This window comes from Arvicola amphibius, chromosome 3 (assembly GCF_903992535.2).
Source record: "Arvicola amphibius chromosome 3, mArvAmp1.2, whole genome shotgun sequence".
In the NCBI taxonomy this organism is placed as follows: Eukaryota; Metazoa; Chordata; class Mammalia; order Rodentia; family Cricetidae; genus Arvicola; species Arvicola amphibius.
The window spans coordinates 110,978,237-110,996,562 of NC_052049.1; the positions used below are offsets into that span (position 1 = coordinate 110,978,237).

At 40.9% G+C, this 18,326-nt stretch overlaps 1 protein-coding gene across 3 annotated transcripts in view; it reads right to left on the minus strand.

Moving 5' to 3' along the window:
- Positions 1–1,734: 1,734 nt before the first annotated feature.
- The window catches only part of Arhgef12 (Rho guanine nucleotide exchange factor 12), a 135,258-nt gene continuing 118,666 nt past the window's right edge, over positions 1,735–18,326 (minus strand). For all 3 annotated transcript variants that reach the window (XM_038321725.2, XM_038321724.2, XM_042054650.1), the window contains 11 exons: positions 15,876–15,953; positions 14,571–14,646; positions 13,952–14,119; positions 11,960–12,047; positions 11,159–11,245; positions 10,977–11,050; positions 10,483–10,716; positions 8,388–8,858; positions 7,358–7,674; positions 5,969–6,038; positions 1,735–5,439 (listed from right to left, as the gene is read on the minus strand). In XM_038321725.2, coding sequence (XP_038177653.1) covers positions 5,429–5,439; positions 5,969–6,038; positions 7,358–7,674; positions 8,388–8,858; positions 10,483–10,716; positions 10,977–11,050; positions 11,159–11,245; positions 11,960–12,047; positions 13,952–14,119; positions 14,571–14,646; positions 15,876–15,953 — 1,674 coding nt within the window. In that variant the 3' untranslated portion in view covers positions 1,735–5,428. The remainder of the gene's footprint in view (positions 5,440–5,968; positions 6,039–7,357; positions 7,675–8,387; positions 8,859–10,482; positions 10,717–10,976; positions 11,051–11,158; positions 11,246–11,959; positions 12,048–13,951; positions 14,120–14,570; positions 14,647–15,875; positions 15,954–18,326) is intronic.

An 18,326-nucleotide genomic window follows, 5' to 3' on the forward strand; every position in this document is an offset into this window, starting at 1 on the left:
GGAATGTAAAAAGCACACCTAAGTGTTTATATGACAATTGTTTCGTTTTCTGTATTTTGAAAAGAAAGCTGGTTGGGAGCAAGTGGGGATGGTGTTCAAGTTATGTCCTGATGCATGCATGTTTGCCACTGGAGACAGGAGTAAGGACTTATTTCTTTTTAAGACAAAAATTTACGTATGGGGGAGGCTCTTCCATGAACACATGTTTAGTGCCCACGAAGGCCAGAAGAGGGAGTCAGATCCCCTGGAGCTGGAGTTACAGATGGTGACAAGCTTTCTAGAACGGTTCCCAGGAACTGAACTCCAGTCCTCCAGAAAAGCAGTACACGGTCTTCAACTGAGCAGTCTCTGTAGCCCCTGTCGTTGATTTCAAACAAGGCTTAGAGTATAGTGAACTTTTATTTGGAGAGTCTAATTTCCAAAAGGTTTAAAAAATACTTCAAAATACTAATCAAATTTTGTTAAGCATCTTAATAGGCTTTTCAGCTGCTGTACCCCAGAATATTTGTAACTACTCTCCCATGAATAAGTGAAATTACACCTATACTTCAAAATACAGAAAACAGCAAAAGCCAGTCAGCATTCTGAATGAACAGCATCTCTGAACAATCAAAACTGCTGCCCCTCAGAAAGTCAGCACTGGCATGAGAGATAGAAGACATCTTTTCACCCAGGACAACAGTAAGTCACTTTCTCTAAGTAAAAAGCTCGTGCAAGAACCTCACCACTCAAAAATAGCAAAAAAACCTGCCAGCTTTTACCAGGCGAAACACTGCACACACCTTTAATCTCAGCACCTGGAAGGCAGAGGCAGGCAGATCTCTGTGAGTTTGAGGCCAGCCTGGTCTACAGAATGAGTTCCAGGACAGCCAGGACTACCTAGAGAAACTCTGCCTCAAAACAAACAAACAAACAAACAAACAAACAAAAAATGGTGAAAACAGCAAAATTAATATGTATAAGAGTTAAAAAAAAAAAAAAGACAGGGTCTCACCATGTAGCCCAGGCTGACCAGAGCTCACTGTGAGGACTAGGCTGCCTTTAAACTCAATAGATGTACTTGCCTCTGCCTCCCAAGTGCCAAGTGGTATCAAAAGTATGTGCTGTCATGCCCAACCCACCACTGCTTAAAATCCAGGGACAAGGCCTCGTTACCTGTTGGGGCAGCTGGCCCAATCCCTGCGTTCAGGGGTGTGGCTGCTCCAGAGGAGTAGCATTCCCCTTAAATAGGATCGGGGCGCCGGAAGGAGCCCCGTCTTGATTCTCCCCTGCGTACCTTCTGCTCCACTGGACCCTTGGATCTGTAAGTTCCCTTATTTTCCCTTGTATTAAAATTGATTTATTATAAAGGAATACCATGGTTATTTCCCTAAACCCTATAACCGCTGGTACCTTGCCGGTACAGTTACCAGGGGGATGTCAGCCGCCTGCACCGTTGCAGAGGTTTGCACTTGACAATGATCCAAAGACCCGTCCACCAGTAAAGATGTCACAAGAAACAGGACAGACATGTGAGCCACTGCCAGGGAGACTAGTTAATGGCTCCTCGTCCACTCAATTTCTCAAAAATAACTTGTTTAGCCAGGTGTGGTGGTGACACCTGTAATCTCAGCACTTGGGAGGCACAGGCAGGGAGGGACTCGAGGCCAGGCCAGAACGAGACCCTGTCTCAAAAAATGAACAATTTGCACAAGAAAAATTGGAATTCATACAAATAAAAAGTCACATACTTGGTTCTTTTAAGCTTATTTAATATTTGAACTCTTATTTTCTATTTTCCCAGACCCCAGAAAACAGAAAGTTTTAGATGACCCAATATTTTGTTCCAGAAACATACAGCCTTATCAGCTAATTCATAAAAGAGCTTTTTACAAAGGTACATCTGGATAATTAGAGCAATAAAGTCTTTTAGGCATTTCAAAATGTGATCAGTAAAAATACATGATTATTAATAAGGTTTTTTTTTAAGATAGTTCCAGATTTCTTTTAAAAGCAATTTCTGTTAAAGAGTACATGATTGTATGGTGAACGAGGAAAGTGAGACGCTCTAGTGGGAAAGAGGCTCATTAAAAACCAACAGTGTGCACACTATGGTCACCATGCTGTAGTGTCTGCTTAGCGGGTGGCACCTGGAAATGGCGGGGAGGAATTGGTTTCTAGGAGTCCCCCTTTTTCCTGATCAGTTTATTACCCAAACCCTCAGTCCCCGTGGGGAAGGCAAACAGGCAGAACAAGAAAGCTCCTTTCTTGAAGAAAGAACAATTTTATAGATCACACTAAATGGGGGTGAAGTGTCAGAAAAACAAAACCATGGTCTACGAAATACTTCTGCAAAGTCTTACTAATGTTGTAGTTTAAGGTCCTATGGTGCCTTCTGCAATAAGGAGGGAAGGAAGTACAGAGCATGCATAAGTGGCTCTAAGCATGTTCCCACACCTGCAGAGAGGAGACTGCTTGGCTGGAATACAGGCGAAGGCACCAGGCCATCGCCACTGCCAAGGAGCAGAGCAGAGAGGAAACTGCCGCATCTTAGGAAGCATACTTACAGTTTTTTGCTCCTAAAAATAGGCAAAGAAGGACTTTTCTCTTCCTCCCTCCCCCAAAGACAGAGAAACAAAACACTTTCTAAAAGAGGGCTTGTTCTTTCTAGAGGTCATTAGAAGGTGTTTGGAGAAGACAAAGGCGAAAACACTCATGTAATAACCTCCCATGTGATACAATAAATAGTTACAATTTGGGTTGTGAAAGCAGCAGAACTCCAACAGTCCAGTTAGCTGCTTTGAAACTATACAAAATACATGGCCAAAGCCATCCTTTTAAATTACAGTACTTTGAAGGTTTGCTGGTTTGGCTTGATTACAGCTTTTCTCTGGAAAGGAGACACTCCACACATAATCTGCCACTTAGCGACAGAAGAGCCACTAAGCTCACAAGAGAGCAGTGTCAGGGGTTGTGCCCATGGCACACACGACTTTCTGGCTCTGCAACAAGATGCTGTGCTCCTCTTGCTGGCCTAGTACTCCTCAGGACAGAAACAGACTGCACCTTCTCGTCACCCAACTCGGAGATAACTATGACGATGATAACCTCATTCCAGAAGAGGAGGAATACCTACTGTCACCTCCATGGAAAGGATATGTAATGCCAAAGTCAAACGGATGTGATTATAATGGCCAAAATGAAATGGAAGGCACGGGAGGCCAAAAACGGAGGGACAGGCAAGAAGTAAGGCTGGTAAGAAAAAGGAACTCTCAAAAAAGCGGGTTTTTGTTTTTCTTTTCAGATTTCACTTGGTTTTGAGGTTTCACCTGAAGATGTAATAAATACACATTTATTTGGAAGTACTGGAACAATGCCAAAGTACCTTTCCAGTTAGCCCTGCTGTAACCCTAAGAGAGGCTGAGAGTCAGGAAAAGGAGAGCAAGCAACCAGGAGAGCAGAGTTCAAGTTGAGCTGTGCTAGAGGACCATGGAAGGACCTGTAGCGTTGGAAGCCAGCAGAGCGCTGCTGTCTGGCTTTCTCCTGATGAGCTGCCCAGATGGTGTAGTGTGAGAGACTGCCTGGAAGACGGCAGAACCGTTTGGTCTCTACTTGCTTCTCCTAAGAGATACGGGGAGTTCAGATCCAAACTTCACTTATAATGTTCCACATCAACATTTCAAAGCCCATTCTGAGCTATGCTTGACCTATGACTCAAAATACAATTCCAATTTAGAGATGAGGTACAAGGATCCAAGCTGATCGATCTAAGAACATAGAGGAGTCCTCAAAGGGCAGAAACGGGACTCTGGACCCAGACAGACAAACTTGTTAAGTTGTAGGGGTGTTCATAAAAGCAGCTGGGGGACCATCCACAGTGAGAAAAACCTGGGTTTGAGGGATACTAAGGGGAGAATAAAATTACATCCTGACTGCCCCCAGACTTCAGGGGGCCCTCCTGCAAGATGTGAGTAACATGTGAACTCCTTGTTTATTAACAGAATTTAGATTTGACAAATGATTTTTTTTTTTTTTACAGAACACTTCAAAAACATATTTACCAAATACACAAAAAAAAAAAAAAACACTGAAAGCCAACACAAGTAAGGAGTTCTCAGGCCACAGTTCTGACTAGCTCACCCTCCACAGGTGCTGCCTGCACTGCAGCTATCACCAGCACCTTGGTGGCTGCACTGCTCACCTCTGGTCTCAGTTCCCAAGGCCAGTCACAGCACCATGCAGGCAGGGCTGTGGCAGTGGGGTGATGTGAGCAACTCTCCGCCACACCTTCCTCTGCCCACTCTTGGCTCTGCTTGTGACTTTGAAGAGCCCTTTGGCACAATCAGTGCAAAAAATTAGAGTCAAACATCCAGGTACTCATTTTTTACTGGCCTTATAATCAGCAGTACCCGTGGCTAGTGACAGCCATGGTTCAACTCAGTAGTGATTCAGTTTAGAAAACCAGAAGACTCTCCCCCCACCCCTCCCCTCCGCAGCACCCCACCACCACTGAAGCATTCCGTTTCTTTGTTCTTATGTCCTGCTCACTCTGCAGGGAACATTTCATACAAGTGCCAGTCAATATATAATTATACAAATTCAACAATACCAAGAATAACAAATTTATAATCAAGAAAATAAAAATTTGTTTTCTTCTCTCCCAAATCCCAACTATCAACAGAAAAGACAACAAAGGAAATACACCCATTTTCAAGTGCCTGCCATTTAGTGTATTGAGGATTCCTGTTAATTGGGGTGGAGGCCAGTTATACAGAAGAGATGCTTGTCTTGGGATGGGAAGAGGTTCACCTGCTCTGACCAACTGCACAGCACATAGCTCATGTCATCTGCATCCGCACACAGGAGTCATGTAGCATGGCTGAGATGACCCCCAGAAAGGCAGTCTTCTGGACAGAGAGGCTGGGGTTACAGGTTAGTGAAGGTCAGGTATTCCTCTCTCTTCTGCATTGCCTCTCTGCTAACTTCCCCATCCCCCACTGACCTTGGTTTCAGGAACAATTGATCCTTGGGTGTGCTAAATACAAAGGGCTAAAACTCCCACTACTCAATTAAAACAAAACAAGGCAAAGTAAAAATTAAAGTGTGCTTTCAAATATGGAATGAAATCAAATAAATACATCTGATTTTCTCTTTGTCTTACCTACGTACAATTTTATATCCTACACCCAAAGCTCTATACATTTGGTTTTTATTCTGAATCAAAATGCATTTCTGATAGTGAGGAGAGGAGAGCACTGACAGACTTGTGCAGCTGCCAAACTGAAGAACTAGTCCCACTCGGGACACCCTGGGGCATGGCCGAGCCCAGGTGGTTCCAGGCAGATCCTCTGTCACACTCTCTCTGTGTCCACACTGGAGCCGGGATGTGGTTGATATAGGACCGACACTCAAAATCCAACAGCCTGCAGTCACCTCCAGGACACGGGCTCTAACTTTTATCTGAGAAGAATGAAGATATGTGGAAGTCCAATTAAGAGAAAAATTAATATTGTGAAGAACACGTGTACAACCGCAGACATGGTCCTGTCCACTTCTAAACCATAAAGCATACCCTCCAAGTACACAAACAAATGAGTATGAGCTGGTCCATGAACAAAGGCTGAGCTGCACCAGGGGCCCTGCTGGCCTCGGTGTCAGAAGAGGCACAAAGTATGGCAGGGCTCTTCACAAGGGAATTGAAGCAGCACAGCACAGGTTCTACTACTGAATTTATGGTTCACCAGGCTTCCTTCCACTCTGCCTTCAGCCTGGAAAAGGTGAAGAGAGAGAGGAGGGGCTGGCACAGGAGCTGACAACCACAGCTCTTCTGAGAGCAGGAAGGGCAAAGTCAGCAGCCTTGATATATGATGTTTAGAAACAAGCAGTTTCTATGGACAGGAAAGAAAATAAATCACAGATTTTCATATTAAAAAATAATAAATCACATGTCCATGAGCTGTTAAGCAAGACGAGCCACCATTTCACATACCTGAGAGCTTGTCAGGGAGGGCTGAGCTAGCCAGCCTTTGGCAAAGAAGGGCGTAACTTTCTTCCACCTTCTGCAACGTCCAAGATTTTCCGTGGGGACGGCACAAGAAAAATAAAATTAGTTAAAAATGGGGATGAAGGTATTCTCTGTTATAGGTGCATGACCCTAAATTTCAGCATTAACACTGAACACTGAAGATGCTGCTAGCCAAGAAGGAGGTAAATTTCCTTCTCCCATTTCTCACCTGAACAAGTAACAACTTCCTATGTAAAATACTGGAGAAGCAAGTAAAGGTGACTTGCTCATGGTGGAAGTCACCCAAGAAATGGTCTCACATCATGTGACAGATGAACACAGAGGCCTTTTAGATACCCCACCTCGCTAGCCACATAACGATAATATGTGAAATAGACTGAAAAGGGGAAAATCTATTTATTATGTGGAGTTGAAAGAAAACCAAGGGAGCAAAGTCTTGAACACTACATCTCTCAACTAAATGATGTCATGAACAAAGTGCGTGGGCTCTAGTAGCTGAGTCTACCAGAGCCAACGTTTTTACCTTACTGGTCTTTCGCTTCTGTTATGGTTTCCAATTTTGTGTTCATGGGTTTTGTTTGTGTTTCTCTTGCTTTTGTTTGTTTGTTGTTGTTATTGCCTTTGCTTATTCTGGGTTTGGTTTTGCTTTTAGAAAATTGCCTACTTGTTTTCTAATGTGAGAGAGAGAGAGAGAAAGAGAGAGAGACAGAGACAGAGAGAGACAGAGAGAGAAAAAGACAGAAAGACAGAGAGAGAGAAAGAAGGTGTGGAGTTGGATGAATGGTGAGGTAGGGAAAAGCTGTGAGAAGTTAGAGGAAGAGAAACCATAATCAGAACATTTCATAGAAACCACCACAGTTTGGTCTTTAATGACCAATTTCCAAAACACTCCATTCATACTCATGTGTCTGGATAACAGAAATTGGCCACTGGAGCCAATTTCTACCTGTCATGGCCTCTGGGCAACTACCAACACTACTCCACGAGTCACAGATAATTAATAAGCTACAGCAAGTCACAGCATTACCTGGTCTTGATTCACACCCACTTAACTCACTCCACATCATCCAACATGATGGAGACCAACTTCCCCGAGTACTTTTAGGTTAAAATTAAAAAACCCAAACAGACATGTAATTAGCTACATACCTACAACTTTCCTGGTCTTGTAATTTTGTCACAAGACAAATAGTGTCACTACCAGCTTTTAACCAGGCCTATTCATGACTAATGGCCAAAAGAATTAAAATAGGTAGACACAGAACCTGGACATCAGGATTCAGGATTCCATCACTCCAAACACTCTGCTGTGCTCTTAGGATCAAGTGCTAAGGAGACTGAAACATGACATACCTTTAAGTGTTCGAGGTCAGCCTCTATTTTATGAATATACTCCAGGATTTGGCTTTGTGAATCTGTACAAGAAGAGGGACTCTGGATCTCAAAACAGGTATCCTCCATAGCTCTCCAGCGTCGATGGACCAGGACTTCTGGGGTGAATGGTGAAACTGCCCCATCAGAATGAGCATTCTGAGGGGAGTATTGCTGCTGGTGGGTGGAGTCCACAGAAGGGATGCCTGCTACAGAGTGCAGGGTGAATGAGGAGGCAACCTCCTCATCTGTGGAGCTCTCCTGCACTGCATCATAGCCATCAAGGATCAAACAGTTTCCTATTGGTGGAGACAGGACAGTCTGATGAGATTAGCACTGCCAGCAGAATGGGGTCATGTGACAACTTGAAAAGCAACTACAGTGGGGAGCCACCAGCTCCCAAGTTTAGCTTCAACTCCACCAGAGTTTACTTCAGATTAAAGCCAACCTCAGTAAACTTTCACAATAACTCCTGACTAACTTCATATTAGTCAACGCTTACATAACAACCGGATTCCACTTCACTACCAAATACCCTTTCCGCCTTTGTCCCCTAACGACAACAGCACTCTTTCCAGTGCTCGCTGCTGAACACTCTCTCCAGGTATCCACAGAGCCTCTCCCTGCACTTCATTCGCTTCTTCTTAGACCGATCACCACACGTGCCCTCAGTGTTCTGCTCTGGCCATAGCTGCCCTTATTTTCTTCCTAATCCGTCTGACCATCTGACGCTTACCACTTGCTTTTTATTCTCCATTACTCTTTCCCTTCAGGCACTTAAGCTTCTTAACAACAATGGAGTTTCCGGCATTTTTCACTGTTCAATCTCCCAGTCCCTATGACAGGGTCTGGCAAAGAACAGATTCAGTATTTATTGTTATGAAGGAATAAACACACACACACACACACACACACACACGCACGCAATTTAGATATTGAAACAACATTCATTCCAGCAAATAAGACAGTTGACAATAACCAAAACCAAAGTTGAAATGTGAAAGCCACTTGCCTGAGATGCGTAAATTAACATCCTTCTCTTCCTTTTTAACTGCTCCATCACCTTCTGATGGATTATCATCACTATGTGCTTCACGGGCATCAAAAAAGTGCTCTCCACTGTCATCCAGACCCCCTTCTGGCTCTGCAGTAGGCATCTCTGGGGTCAGGATCATGTGGTCCATTACTAAAATGTTACTTGCCTGGCTGTCTTGGGATGCCAGTATCACTGAATCTTGTGTAGCACAAGACTCAGTTGAAGTCCGTGGACTGTCACAAGTTGCAAAGTCACCAGTTCCAGTTTTAAAAGGCATCTGTCCTTCCCCGGCATGACAAGCCTTAACATTTTCAGAGTCCTGGATGCCACTCTCTGCCTGCCCCTCTTCAGAAGCTGACCCGTATCTTGAGAAGGACTGCCAGTCTTCCTGGGTGCTCTTCTCAGTCAGACCAAACTGCTGGGCCAGCAGCTGCTTCAACAAGCCCACTAAGAGTCACAGTGGGGTGAAGAGAACAGAAAGGAAACTGACTATCACAGACTGACTGCCAGCTGGAATCAGGCAGCTGTTTAACATCATTTCTAAAACTAAGGACACATAACAACATACAACCAAAATATGAATCCTACACAATTTTTTGCTGTTTTGGTTTTTGAAGACAAGGTTTCTCTGTATAACAGCCGTGGCTGTCCTTGAACTCTCTCTAATAGACAAGACAGGCCACAAACTCACAGAGATCCTCCTGCCTCTGTCTCCTGAGTGCTGGGATTAAAGGTGTACACCACTACATCCAGCCTACATAATCATTTTTATCTTGAAAAATGCAATAAAAATATGATATTCTACACAATATAACATTAAATTACACAATATAAAATTAAATTAAATTACATGTGACCAGAGCTAAGCATTCTGAGTAGCGAGGCCCTCCTATTTAAAAGTTCTAAATACAATTAATACCAGGTGTCCACTCCAGCAGTTAGACCAGCAAAGCTAAATGTTATGCTTTTTCTTCTCAAGAATAGACAGTATTTTTTTCTAATAAGTTTCCTATATGGTAAAGACAATAAAATTGCATAATAAACTGAAACTCCAATAATTTGGTGGTAGTATATATAAGTTCAAAGGAAAATATTAATTAGGTTTTAAAATTACCTTATTCACTATTGGCATGGCCTCTTTAGGATGTTAAAAGTTAGATCCAGTTCACCCCTGGGCTAAATTTATGCTGAACTCATGCAGGTGGTGGCAGTTCTAGGACCATGCAGTAAACTACCAGACATCACTAAGTCTGCCACTTTAGAAGAATCCAGAACAAATGATTTTAAATAACTGTAACTCCCTACTTCCACCACAGGCTGACCCTCTTCTTCTCCAAGTAGAGTTCAGGTCTAAGAAGATCTCCCTCTTTCTCAAGTACCTTAATCTCTCCCCAAAATGGCAGTATAACGCCACCTCCCACTACCGCGTCCCCTAGGATGGTTGGCATGTAAGAAGCTATTGTGAAGAATATTAAATCTCTACATAAAACACAGAACATATATAATTTGGGAAAGCTCCTAAAATTCTGTGATGTGTCTGTCCATCAAATATGGAGGATGCAACCTGGCATTTAAAATTCATAACAGCAAGACTTCTCAGTCCATCTTCCTGATTCCTAAATCGATCTCCTACATTCCTCTAAGCTGTACTGTGTGTGCAGGCCAGTTGTCCATTCACTGTTCTCCAAGCACCCTGGGCCCTGCATTCACTTTGCATCCTGCTATTGCTTTTGTCTGAGTGGTTCTATTTTACACATTTATTTCAATTATTTATAATCACCCTTCAAGATGACAAGCACATCTGTCTTCTCTCTACAGCTTCCCTTCTCTGACCATGCCAACCCAGACAGATCTGACAAAAAAAGCCTATTACTCCTGGAATGTTTGCTTTTAAAAGTGGCAGGGGGGTGAGACGAGGTTCATATCCCCTTCTGAATAAGACCATAAATTTCTTAAAGGGAAGATATCCATAGTTTAGACTTTTTTTTTTCATGAAAACATGTTGCTTTTTCTCTCTAAAAGGCTTTCCAGTACACCATGCACTCTGCCAAAAGTTAGGAATAAAACTTACAATTTCTCAGTGCGTCTAACGCCCACCGCTCCTCTGACACAGGCAAGTGTGGCTCTGGGACTGGGATTGGATAACTGCCATTATCTTCCTTCAGTGTCCCATTTGCATGCTGCTCCTTTGCAAACTGTGTTGCAGTCACAAAGAGATGTTCTGCCTCTGATTTGCCAGGGGTACTCAGTGAACGAGACTGAGGTTTTGATGAAATTAAGGGCGATTCTAATCCCAAAACTCTGTCTGTCAGTGGAACAGAAAAGGTAGAGTATACCTTAGTGGACATTTCATTCTCAACATGAGACAATCAGGAAACTCTGGGAGCAGTGTAAACCACGTAAGCTACAGAGATCACGCACTGAAGAAAGCACTCAGCACAAAGCAATGCAACACTGGCACAGAGGGCTCACAGGCAGCACTGTTAAAGCTGGTGCCAGCACAGAGCCTTCATGCTCACAGGCAGCGGAGTACATCCTCCAGGAAGCCTTGCCTCAGCAGCTCACCTGGGCTCTGTAGACCAGTGACTGAAAGGCCATGGTGCTCCACTTTTGATGGTTCTTCGTCGTCATTGTCTCCTCTGCAGAAAAAAAGAAAGAACCCCTGAGCATCAAAAGATGTCCAAACTCCATGGCATTCTAATGAAGAGCTTCACATGTTTTCCCAACAAGCACAACAGTGCACTTACTCGCAAGGTGGCGACTGTGGCAGAGGAATGGGCTTTGTGGACTGCTCCTTCACTGAAGCAGCCATTCGACAGATGAGGTCCTGCCAGCTTCAGGGGGTGAGAGGGGCCCAGAAGGCAGGAGGAAAGCAGAAACACCCCATCAATACACTCAAGGAAAAGGAGAAAACACCCAAACACCACCCATGCTGCCAGAGAACATCTTTATTTTGGCACCACCACTCATGTAGAGACTCTAAAATATACTTCAAAGAAAACTCTAGCAAGAACACAGTACTCATTTAAAAGAGTAATTTGGCACTTCTGAGAATTTTTCTTTAGAAAATTTATTTTCAGTAGAATAAAATAAAAAACCATCAATTTCAAAAGAAACAAATTCTTAGAGGAATATTTGCAAGAGTACAAGAGGAATTACTTGATTTCTAGAGTGGTTTTCATAATCTTAGTACAAAGGCAAGTTGCAGGCTGGAGAGATGGCTCAGCAGTTAGGGAACATTCTTGCTCCTCCAGAGGACAACCATCCAGTTCCCAGAACCCTTGTCAGTCAGCTCACAACACCTATAACACCTATAACATTAGCTCCAGGGGATCTGACACCTTCTTCTGGCTTCTGCAGGCACCTGGACACATGTGCACAACTCTCTCTGTCTCTCTCTCTGTCTCTTTCTCTCTCTCTCACACACACACACACACACAAGTACACAAACAATGAAATAAATCTTAGTAAAACAAAGTTTGTGAAACATTTATACTTTGAATAATAGAATATCAATCAGGAAAAAAGTAATTAAATCTGATACATACACCGTCTTTTCAGAAACTGTCTGTGCTACCAATTCATAAATTTGGGCTCCGTTATCTGACATAGAGATGACAAATAAAGCTTTGTTATCTAGAAAAGAAGAAAACAAATCTTATTCTACCACTATGACCAAGGAAGCTATGAGATATTTCCAGATGCAGATACAAATATTCTACATCTTAATTTAGATAAAAGTTATATATGTTCACTTTACAAAACTTCATCAAGTTTATAAATTTAAATTTTGTGAAACTCACTGTAAGCTACATTATCTATCACTTAAATAAACTAATTTATAAAAGTCAACACAGTATTTCATTAGTAACAAAAATAAGTCATAGTTTACTGGACTCAATGAGTTAAAAAAAAAGGAAAAACACATTAAGTTGAGACAGAAAATTAGTGGAGGAGACATGGAGTGTATTAAACCAAAACTTTATATTATATACATATATGAAATTCTCAAACAATAAAAAATAATTGGCCTCATACAAGTTCTGTCTTAATAACGATTATGTTCTGCTCAAGTAGAATGTGCTTTGGAGTTCTATCAAGCCTATAATTCTGAAATTAAATGCATACATGAAAACACACACACACACACACTACCAACCCCAATGCTATTCCTTTCACATTTATTTTAAACTGCTGTTTTTCCAAGTTGTTAAGATTATTTGAGAAACACTGCAAAAAAGAGGTTACAAAGTTTGCTGTCACGAAATTAAGTTACATAAAGGATCTCATCCTAATACAACTAAACTATAACTTGTCAACCTAAACTGCTAGAAAAAGCCCAAACTCGGAACTGAGAGATGGTGCAGCAGTTAAGAAAACTAGTTCCCAGCACCTGCACAGCAGCTCAGAACTGTATGTTACTCCAGTCCCAGAGATCCAATACCTTCTTCTGGCCTCCAAGGGCATCAGACTCAAATGTGGTTCAGAGACATACATATATGCAGCCAAAAAAACCCATACACATAAAATAATAAAATTAAATAAAACAAAAAAAATTCACCGACCTCTTCAATTTTTACTTTTTCCCCAACAAACAAACATGCCATTTTAAAGAGGCAGACTTCTCACTAGGGTTACCCTCAAAGTATTCACTACCTTTCCTGACATCTATCACCAATTTGAACAGAATAAACACAAAAGTAAATGTATTGAAATTTTTAAATGCAGAAAACCACTGAGTGTAGCATGATTAATAAAAACCCAGAGGCAGATATTGGGGTTCAAGTTGAAAATCAGAAAAGCAAAGCAGCCAAGTCACTAGAGAGTCCTCACCTCTACCAAGGCTCAGACAAACAAAGGGGCGATTCTGTCCTAGCAAGACTATAGACTGTAATGCTCTCCACCAAACCTCAGACTGCACCGAAACTGGGATTAGGGCGCATCATCCCAAGTGCTAGAATCAATGTGTGAAATGTGTTTCTCTTGTAGACTGATTCACTCTCACGTAGCCCAGAGTGGCCTTGAGTCCTGGGGCTAAAGGTGTGTGCCACTACTCCCTGGCCTCTAGTGGCTTAGTTCTGCACTCTTATCTTCAGGCAAGCTTTATTTATGAAAACACAAATAATATACCACTATAACTGAGCTAGTCTAACTGTCTTTAAATAATTTGGTGGTGTGAAATTTCAATTAGATGTCTAAACAATAAGCAAATTTCACTTAAGTTTCTACACATATAAACAACTAGGGTTTATACTATAAATAAACTAGGGTTTATATAAATAAACTATATAAATATATAGTTTATAAATATATATAGTTTATATAAATATAAATATATATAAATATAAATATAATATATATAAAATATAAATATATATAAATATAAATATAGTTTATATAAATATAAATATATAGTTTATAAATAAACTAGGGTTTATACTGAAAAACTACTGAAATCGCTGTGCTGCTTGCGCAACACCGAGTATCCTGTAGTTTCCCAGTCTACCTGGAAGCTAGCATCCTTCAGTAGACACACCCACCTGTTGCCACCTGTCGAACCAACACTGTGCTCAGCTTAATGACAGGACTGAATGTGTGTTTGCTGTCGGCTGTGGATGCCAGAATCTTACTATGGCACCGTAACACCAGTTTGTCATCCTGTTTTTGCAACAGTACAAGAATGTCTTCCAGTAGCAGTGTGTAAAGATCTAGAAATAAAAATGTAGAGAATCCGTTAAGTACAGAAATTTAAAATAAAGGAAATTATTTCTGGAAAACCTAGCTAATTTTAAAAACTGATCTGCAAACTATCCTCTTTAATTTCATTTTTAATAATTCATTTTAGTATGCTTTGTGGAAATATCATCTGAGAGTTACAAGAACTAAAAGTAATGCCCCCTCACTGCAAGAACTCAAAGGATGCTAGTCCACAGAAAGCTCACTGCAAAGACTCCTCAGGAGGTGACGACAGAACTCAAGTGGGATAGTTTTCTGCTACATTCCTAGATGAATATGTAACATGGTTTACACTTAACAAGCACACAAGCAGAGCTTCCACAAATGCTCAGATATTGTAGAATCGCACTGCTAACTGAAAACTGTGAACGAGTCTGCTTCCTACCGGCAGACTTCTCCACTCTCTTCTCTCCAGAGACTTACCGATGCTTTTATCTCGATTCACCTTCCAAACCAAAGGCCCTTCATGAATCATCTTTCTTTTTGTTAAATCCAAATTCTGCCAAAGTAAAAAGAAGAGTACGTAAATTACTTCCAAGATTATTTTATCGGTGGGGTTACAGCCAACACAACTAGTATCTTTACAAAACAGTCTTAATACAAAAGATATCATTTACATTCAGACACAGTATTGCTATGTCTTGAAAATGAAACAGTCCGTGTTAAAACAGCCTGAACAAAACCTTCTTAAAGAGAAGAATTCTACAGAAAAGCAACCCTGCATATTCTCTGCAAACTCTCCAGATGGGTAAAAGCTTATGGACGGCATTACAAAGAACCACAACATGTCCCCACTCCTTAGCTGCAATAAACCAGAAGCAGATGGTGGGTGCTGTGTGTGTGTGTGTGTATCTGAACAAGGCTTCTGAGTTCTAGGGCCCTAATTCCTAACATTTTCCAGCTTCCCAAAGAAAGTTTTAAATGGCAGTATTTATTAGGAAAATGCCAATTACTGTCTGTGCCAGCAACTTATTTATTGTTTAGAAACGCCATGTTTTAGCATTAGCATCTTGAGGGGAACTCTCATGCTTTGGCAGGTAAGGAAATACATACATTAGCATGTTTTCTGATAAAACTATTATATATGGTATACAACTATCAGTAAACTGGTATTTAAAAAAAAGAGTTAAGGCTGGTGGTAGCTCATGACTTTTATCCCAACACTTGGGAGGCAGAGGCAGGTGGTGAATCTCTGAGTTCAAGGTCAGCCTGATCTACAGAGTGAGTTCCAGAACAGTCAAAACTATACAAAGAAACCCTGTCTCAGGAAAAAAAAAAAAGACTTAATATACTAAAAGGTTATTAATACTAAAGCCTAGGCATAGGAAATAACAATTTAATAAAAAGTTAACTATTCTTATATTGGTTTTACCCCTCATGCTTTTCAAAAGTGTCATGGAAAAATTATCTTGACTCAGTGATCTGAAAAGTTCTTATAATAAAACAGTAAAAAGTATACAGCAATTAAAATCTGGTAATAGCTAGTGTTCCCAAGTCTTCTAACAATTCCTGCCACACAGTTACAGGATCTCACAAAATAATCTCTGATAAAAATGAAACACCCTTGACACAGATCAGACATCAACAAGCAGAATGTAATCATAAATGTAGACATCTACAACACAGAACTCCTTCAAGGATGGCTATTCCTATTGAGAAGTTAATTGCCTGCCAGGTCTTTAACACATTTTAGTGTATGTTTTTAATTATGATTAGAACATCTCTCACCCTGAGTTCATCAACATTTGGGTACTCGGACATCTTGAGATTGGAGGTGTCAAGGCGACGCTGATAATCTTCTAAACGCTGAAAATTAAACAGGATAGAGCCAGGATTAAGGCTTTGGGCATCAATGACCTCTTTGTTTCTAAATCACAGAGATGTCTTGAATCTGCATTTTATCAAAGTCACTGCAATATCAGACATAACAGACAGCCCACTCTTCCTTAGCACACCTTTTCCCATCATTATCCCAGTTTCCCCTTCATCTCCAGCTGTCCCTTCTCAATATTCTTTTCAAACTTGGTGACCTCTAAGTACGCGTATACCTATTTTCTGAATATGTAAACCATGTACAGAGTACAAAATTCAGAAGGGAGTATGTACATAATAAAAAGTATGTCTCCTCCCACTCTTGGCTCCCCTCCTGTTTTCTTTAAAGAGTAATTATTAATGTTCATTTCTTGGGTGACTTTTGAGAAAATCCTATGCAAACAGAATACACATGTATATGAGTATGCTTGTCTCTGTGTGTGTTGTGTGTATATATAAATCCCTTAAAGACAAGATGTGGGAGCACAACACTGGCATTCCTTTAGCCTCCAGTATACAACCCTCTTATCTGTCCATATGATATACTGACTGTTGGCTTTGTTTTTTGTCAACTTGACACATCTGGAATCTAAATTGAGAATATGCCTCCATCAGACTATAGACAAGTCTGTGGGGCATTGATCTGACTAATTATTGATGCAGGAGGGCCCAGACCACTGCAAGTAGTGCCACTCTTGGGCACTGGGTAGTATCTGAAGGCAGGTTGAACAAGTCATGAGGAGTAAGCGAGGAAGCTACCTCCATGATCTCTGCTTCAGATCCTGCCTCCAGGTTCCTGCCTTGGCTTCCCTCACTAATGGACTGTAATATGGAAATGCAAGCCAAATAAACCTTTTCCTCACCAAGATGATTCTGGTCAGTGTTTTATCAGAGCAAGAAAGAAACCAACTAGGACACATAGGTATTCCTCTTTCTCTGGGTACAGGATTTACCAGTATATTTTGGAGATTGTTTTACAGTAGCATATAGAGAGATGAGTTTTCAATAGCCACACAGCATTCAAACTTCAAACTCTGTGAATCAACTATAGTTTATATCTTACTAATGGGGACTGTGGTTACTTCCAATGTTAAGCAGTAATAAATAATACTGTAATAAATGGCTTTAATCATATATGTTGAACACCTTTATAGATATATATGTAAGATAAATTTCTAAAAGAACTATTGCTTCAAAGGGTTTGAGCATTTTTCTTTATCATAAAAGTTCCAAATATAAATTTGTACACCACACTCCACAACCAACGTTCACCATCTATTACAGGCTGTCCATTTTTACAGACTGTCTCTTCATCTCCCATCTACTATCAGTCCACCTTATGCTGTAGATGCGTTTCTAAATAATCAAGTATGAGCACATGTCCCACTAAATACTGCAGTATGCATATCATTAAGTTCAATATTTATTAATGATGTCTACGTTTAAGCTTGTGTATGCAGAAGTGTGTGTGTATGACTCTGCACACAGTAGGATCCTCATGTGGCAGTCGGGGAAAGCTGTGGTGGATCTGTTCTCTCCTTCCACTGTGTGGGTGCTAGGGGCTGAACTCAGGTTGTCAGGCTTGTGCAGCAGGTCCTTCATCTGTTAAGCAATCCTCCCAAACACTGGTTCTTTTTAAAAACTTTACACATAGTAAGACGCATGCATTTTAAGTGTGCTTTTCCATGAATGTGGACAAATACACTTGTATAACTCAAACTCCTACCAAAACATTATTAGTATGGTCTCAGAAAGGTTCCTTGTATTTTTTCCCAGTTTATCTCTACACTATGTCCCCAATGGCAATTGCTTTTCTTATTTGTTTTCCTATCACAAATCAGTTTAGTTTCTTACAAGTTTACACAAATAGAATTATGTGTGTGTGTTCTTTTGTGTCTGGTTTCTTTCACTCATTATAATGTTAATTAGATCCATTCTTGTATATGTCTGGTAGCCTAAGTTATATTCTACGAGGTTTACCTACTCTCCTGCTGAATTCTTGAGTTGTTTTCAGTTTGAGAAGACCAAGAATAAAGTTACCATAAAAAAAATTCTTGAACAAGTTTGTTTGTAGGTATACATCTTCATATCTCTTCATTAAATTGCTACAATCAGAACTTCCAGGCCAAAGGACAGAAGTACAGGTACAGGCCCTTTTATACATAGACAGTGCCATATTCCTCCTGTGGGCTCACCATTTTGGACTCCAAACAATATTTTTGAGTTGTACAGTTTTTCTAAAGCCTCTCCAATAAAGCTGTCACACTCAGTTCCTAAGAAATAAAAACCATGTCCACAAATGTGAAGAGCCTCTCTATGTGCACAATATCACATTCTATCTTCAGCTGACTCTAATTAGAGTTGGGT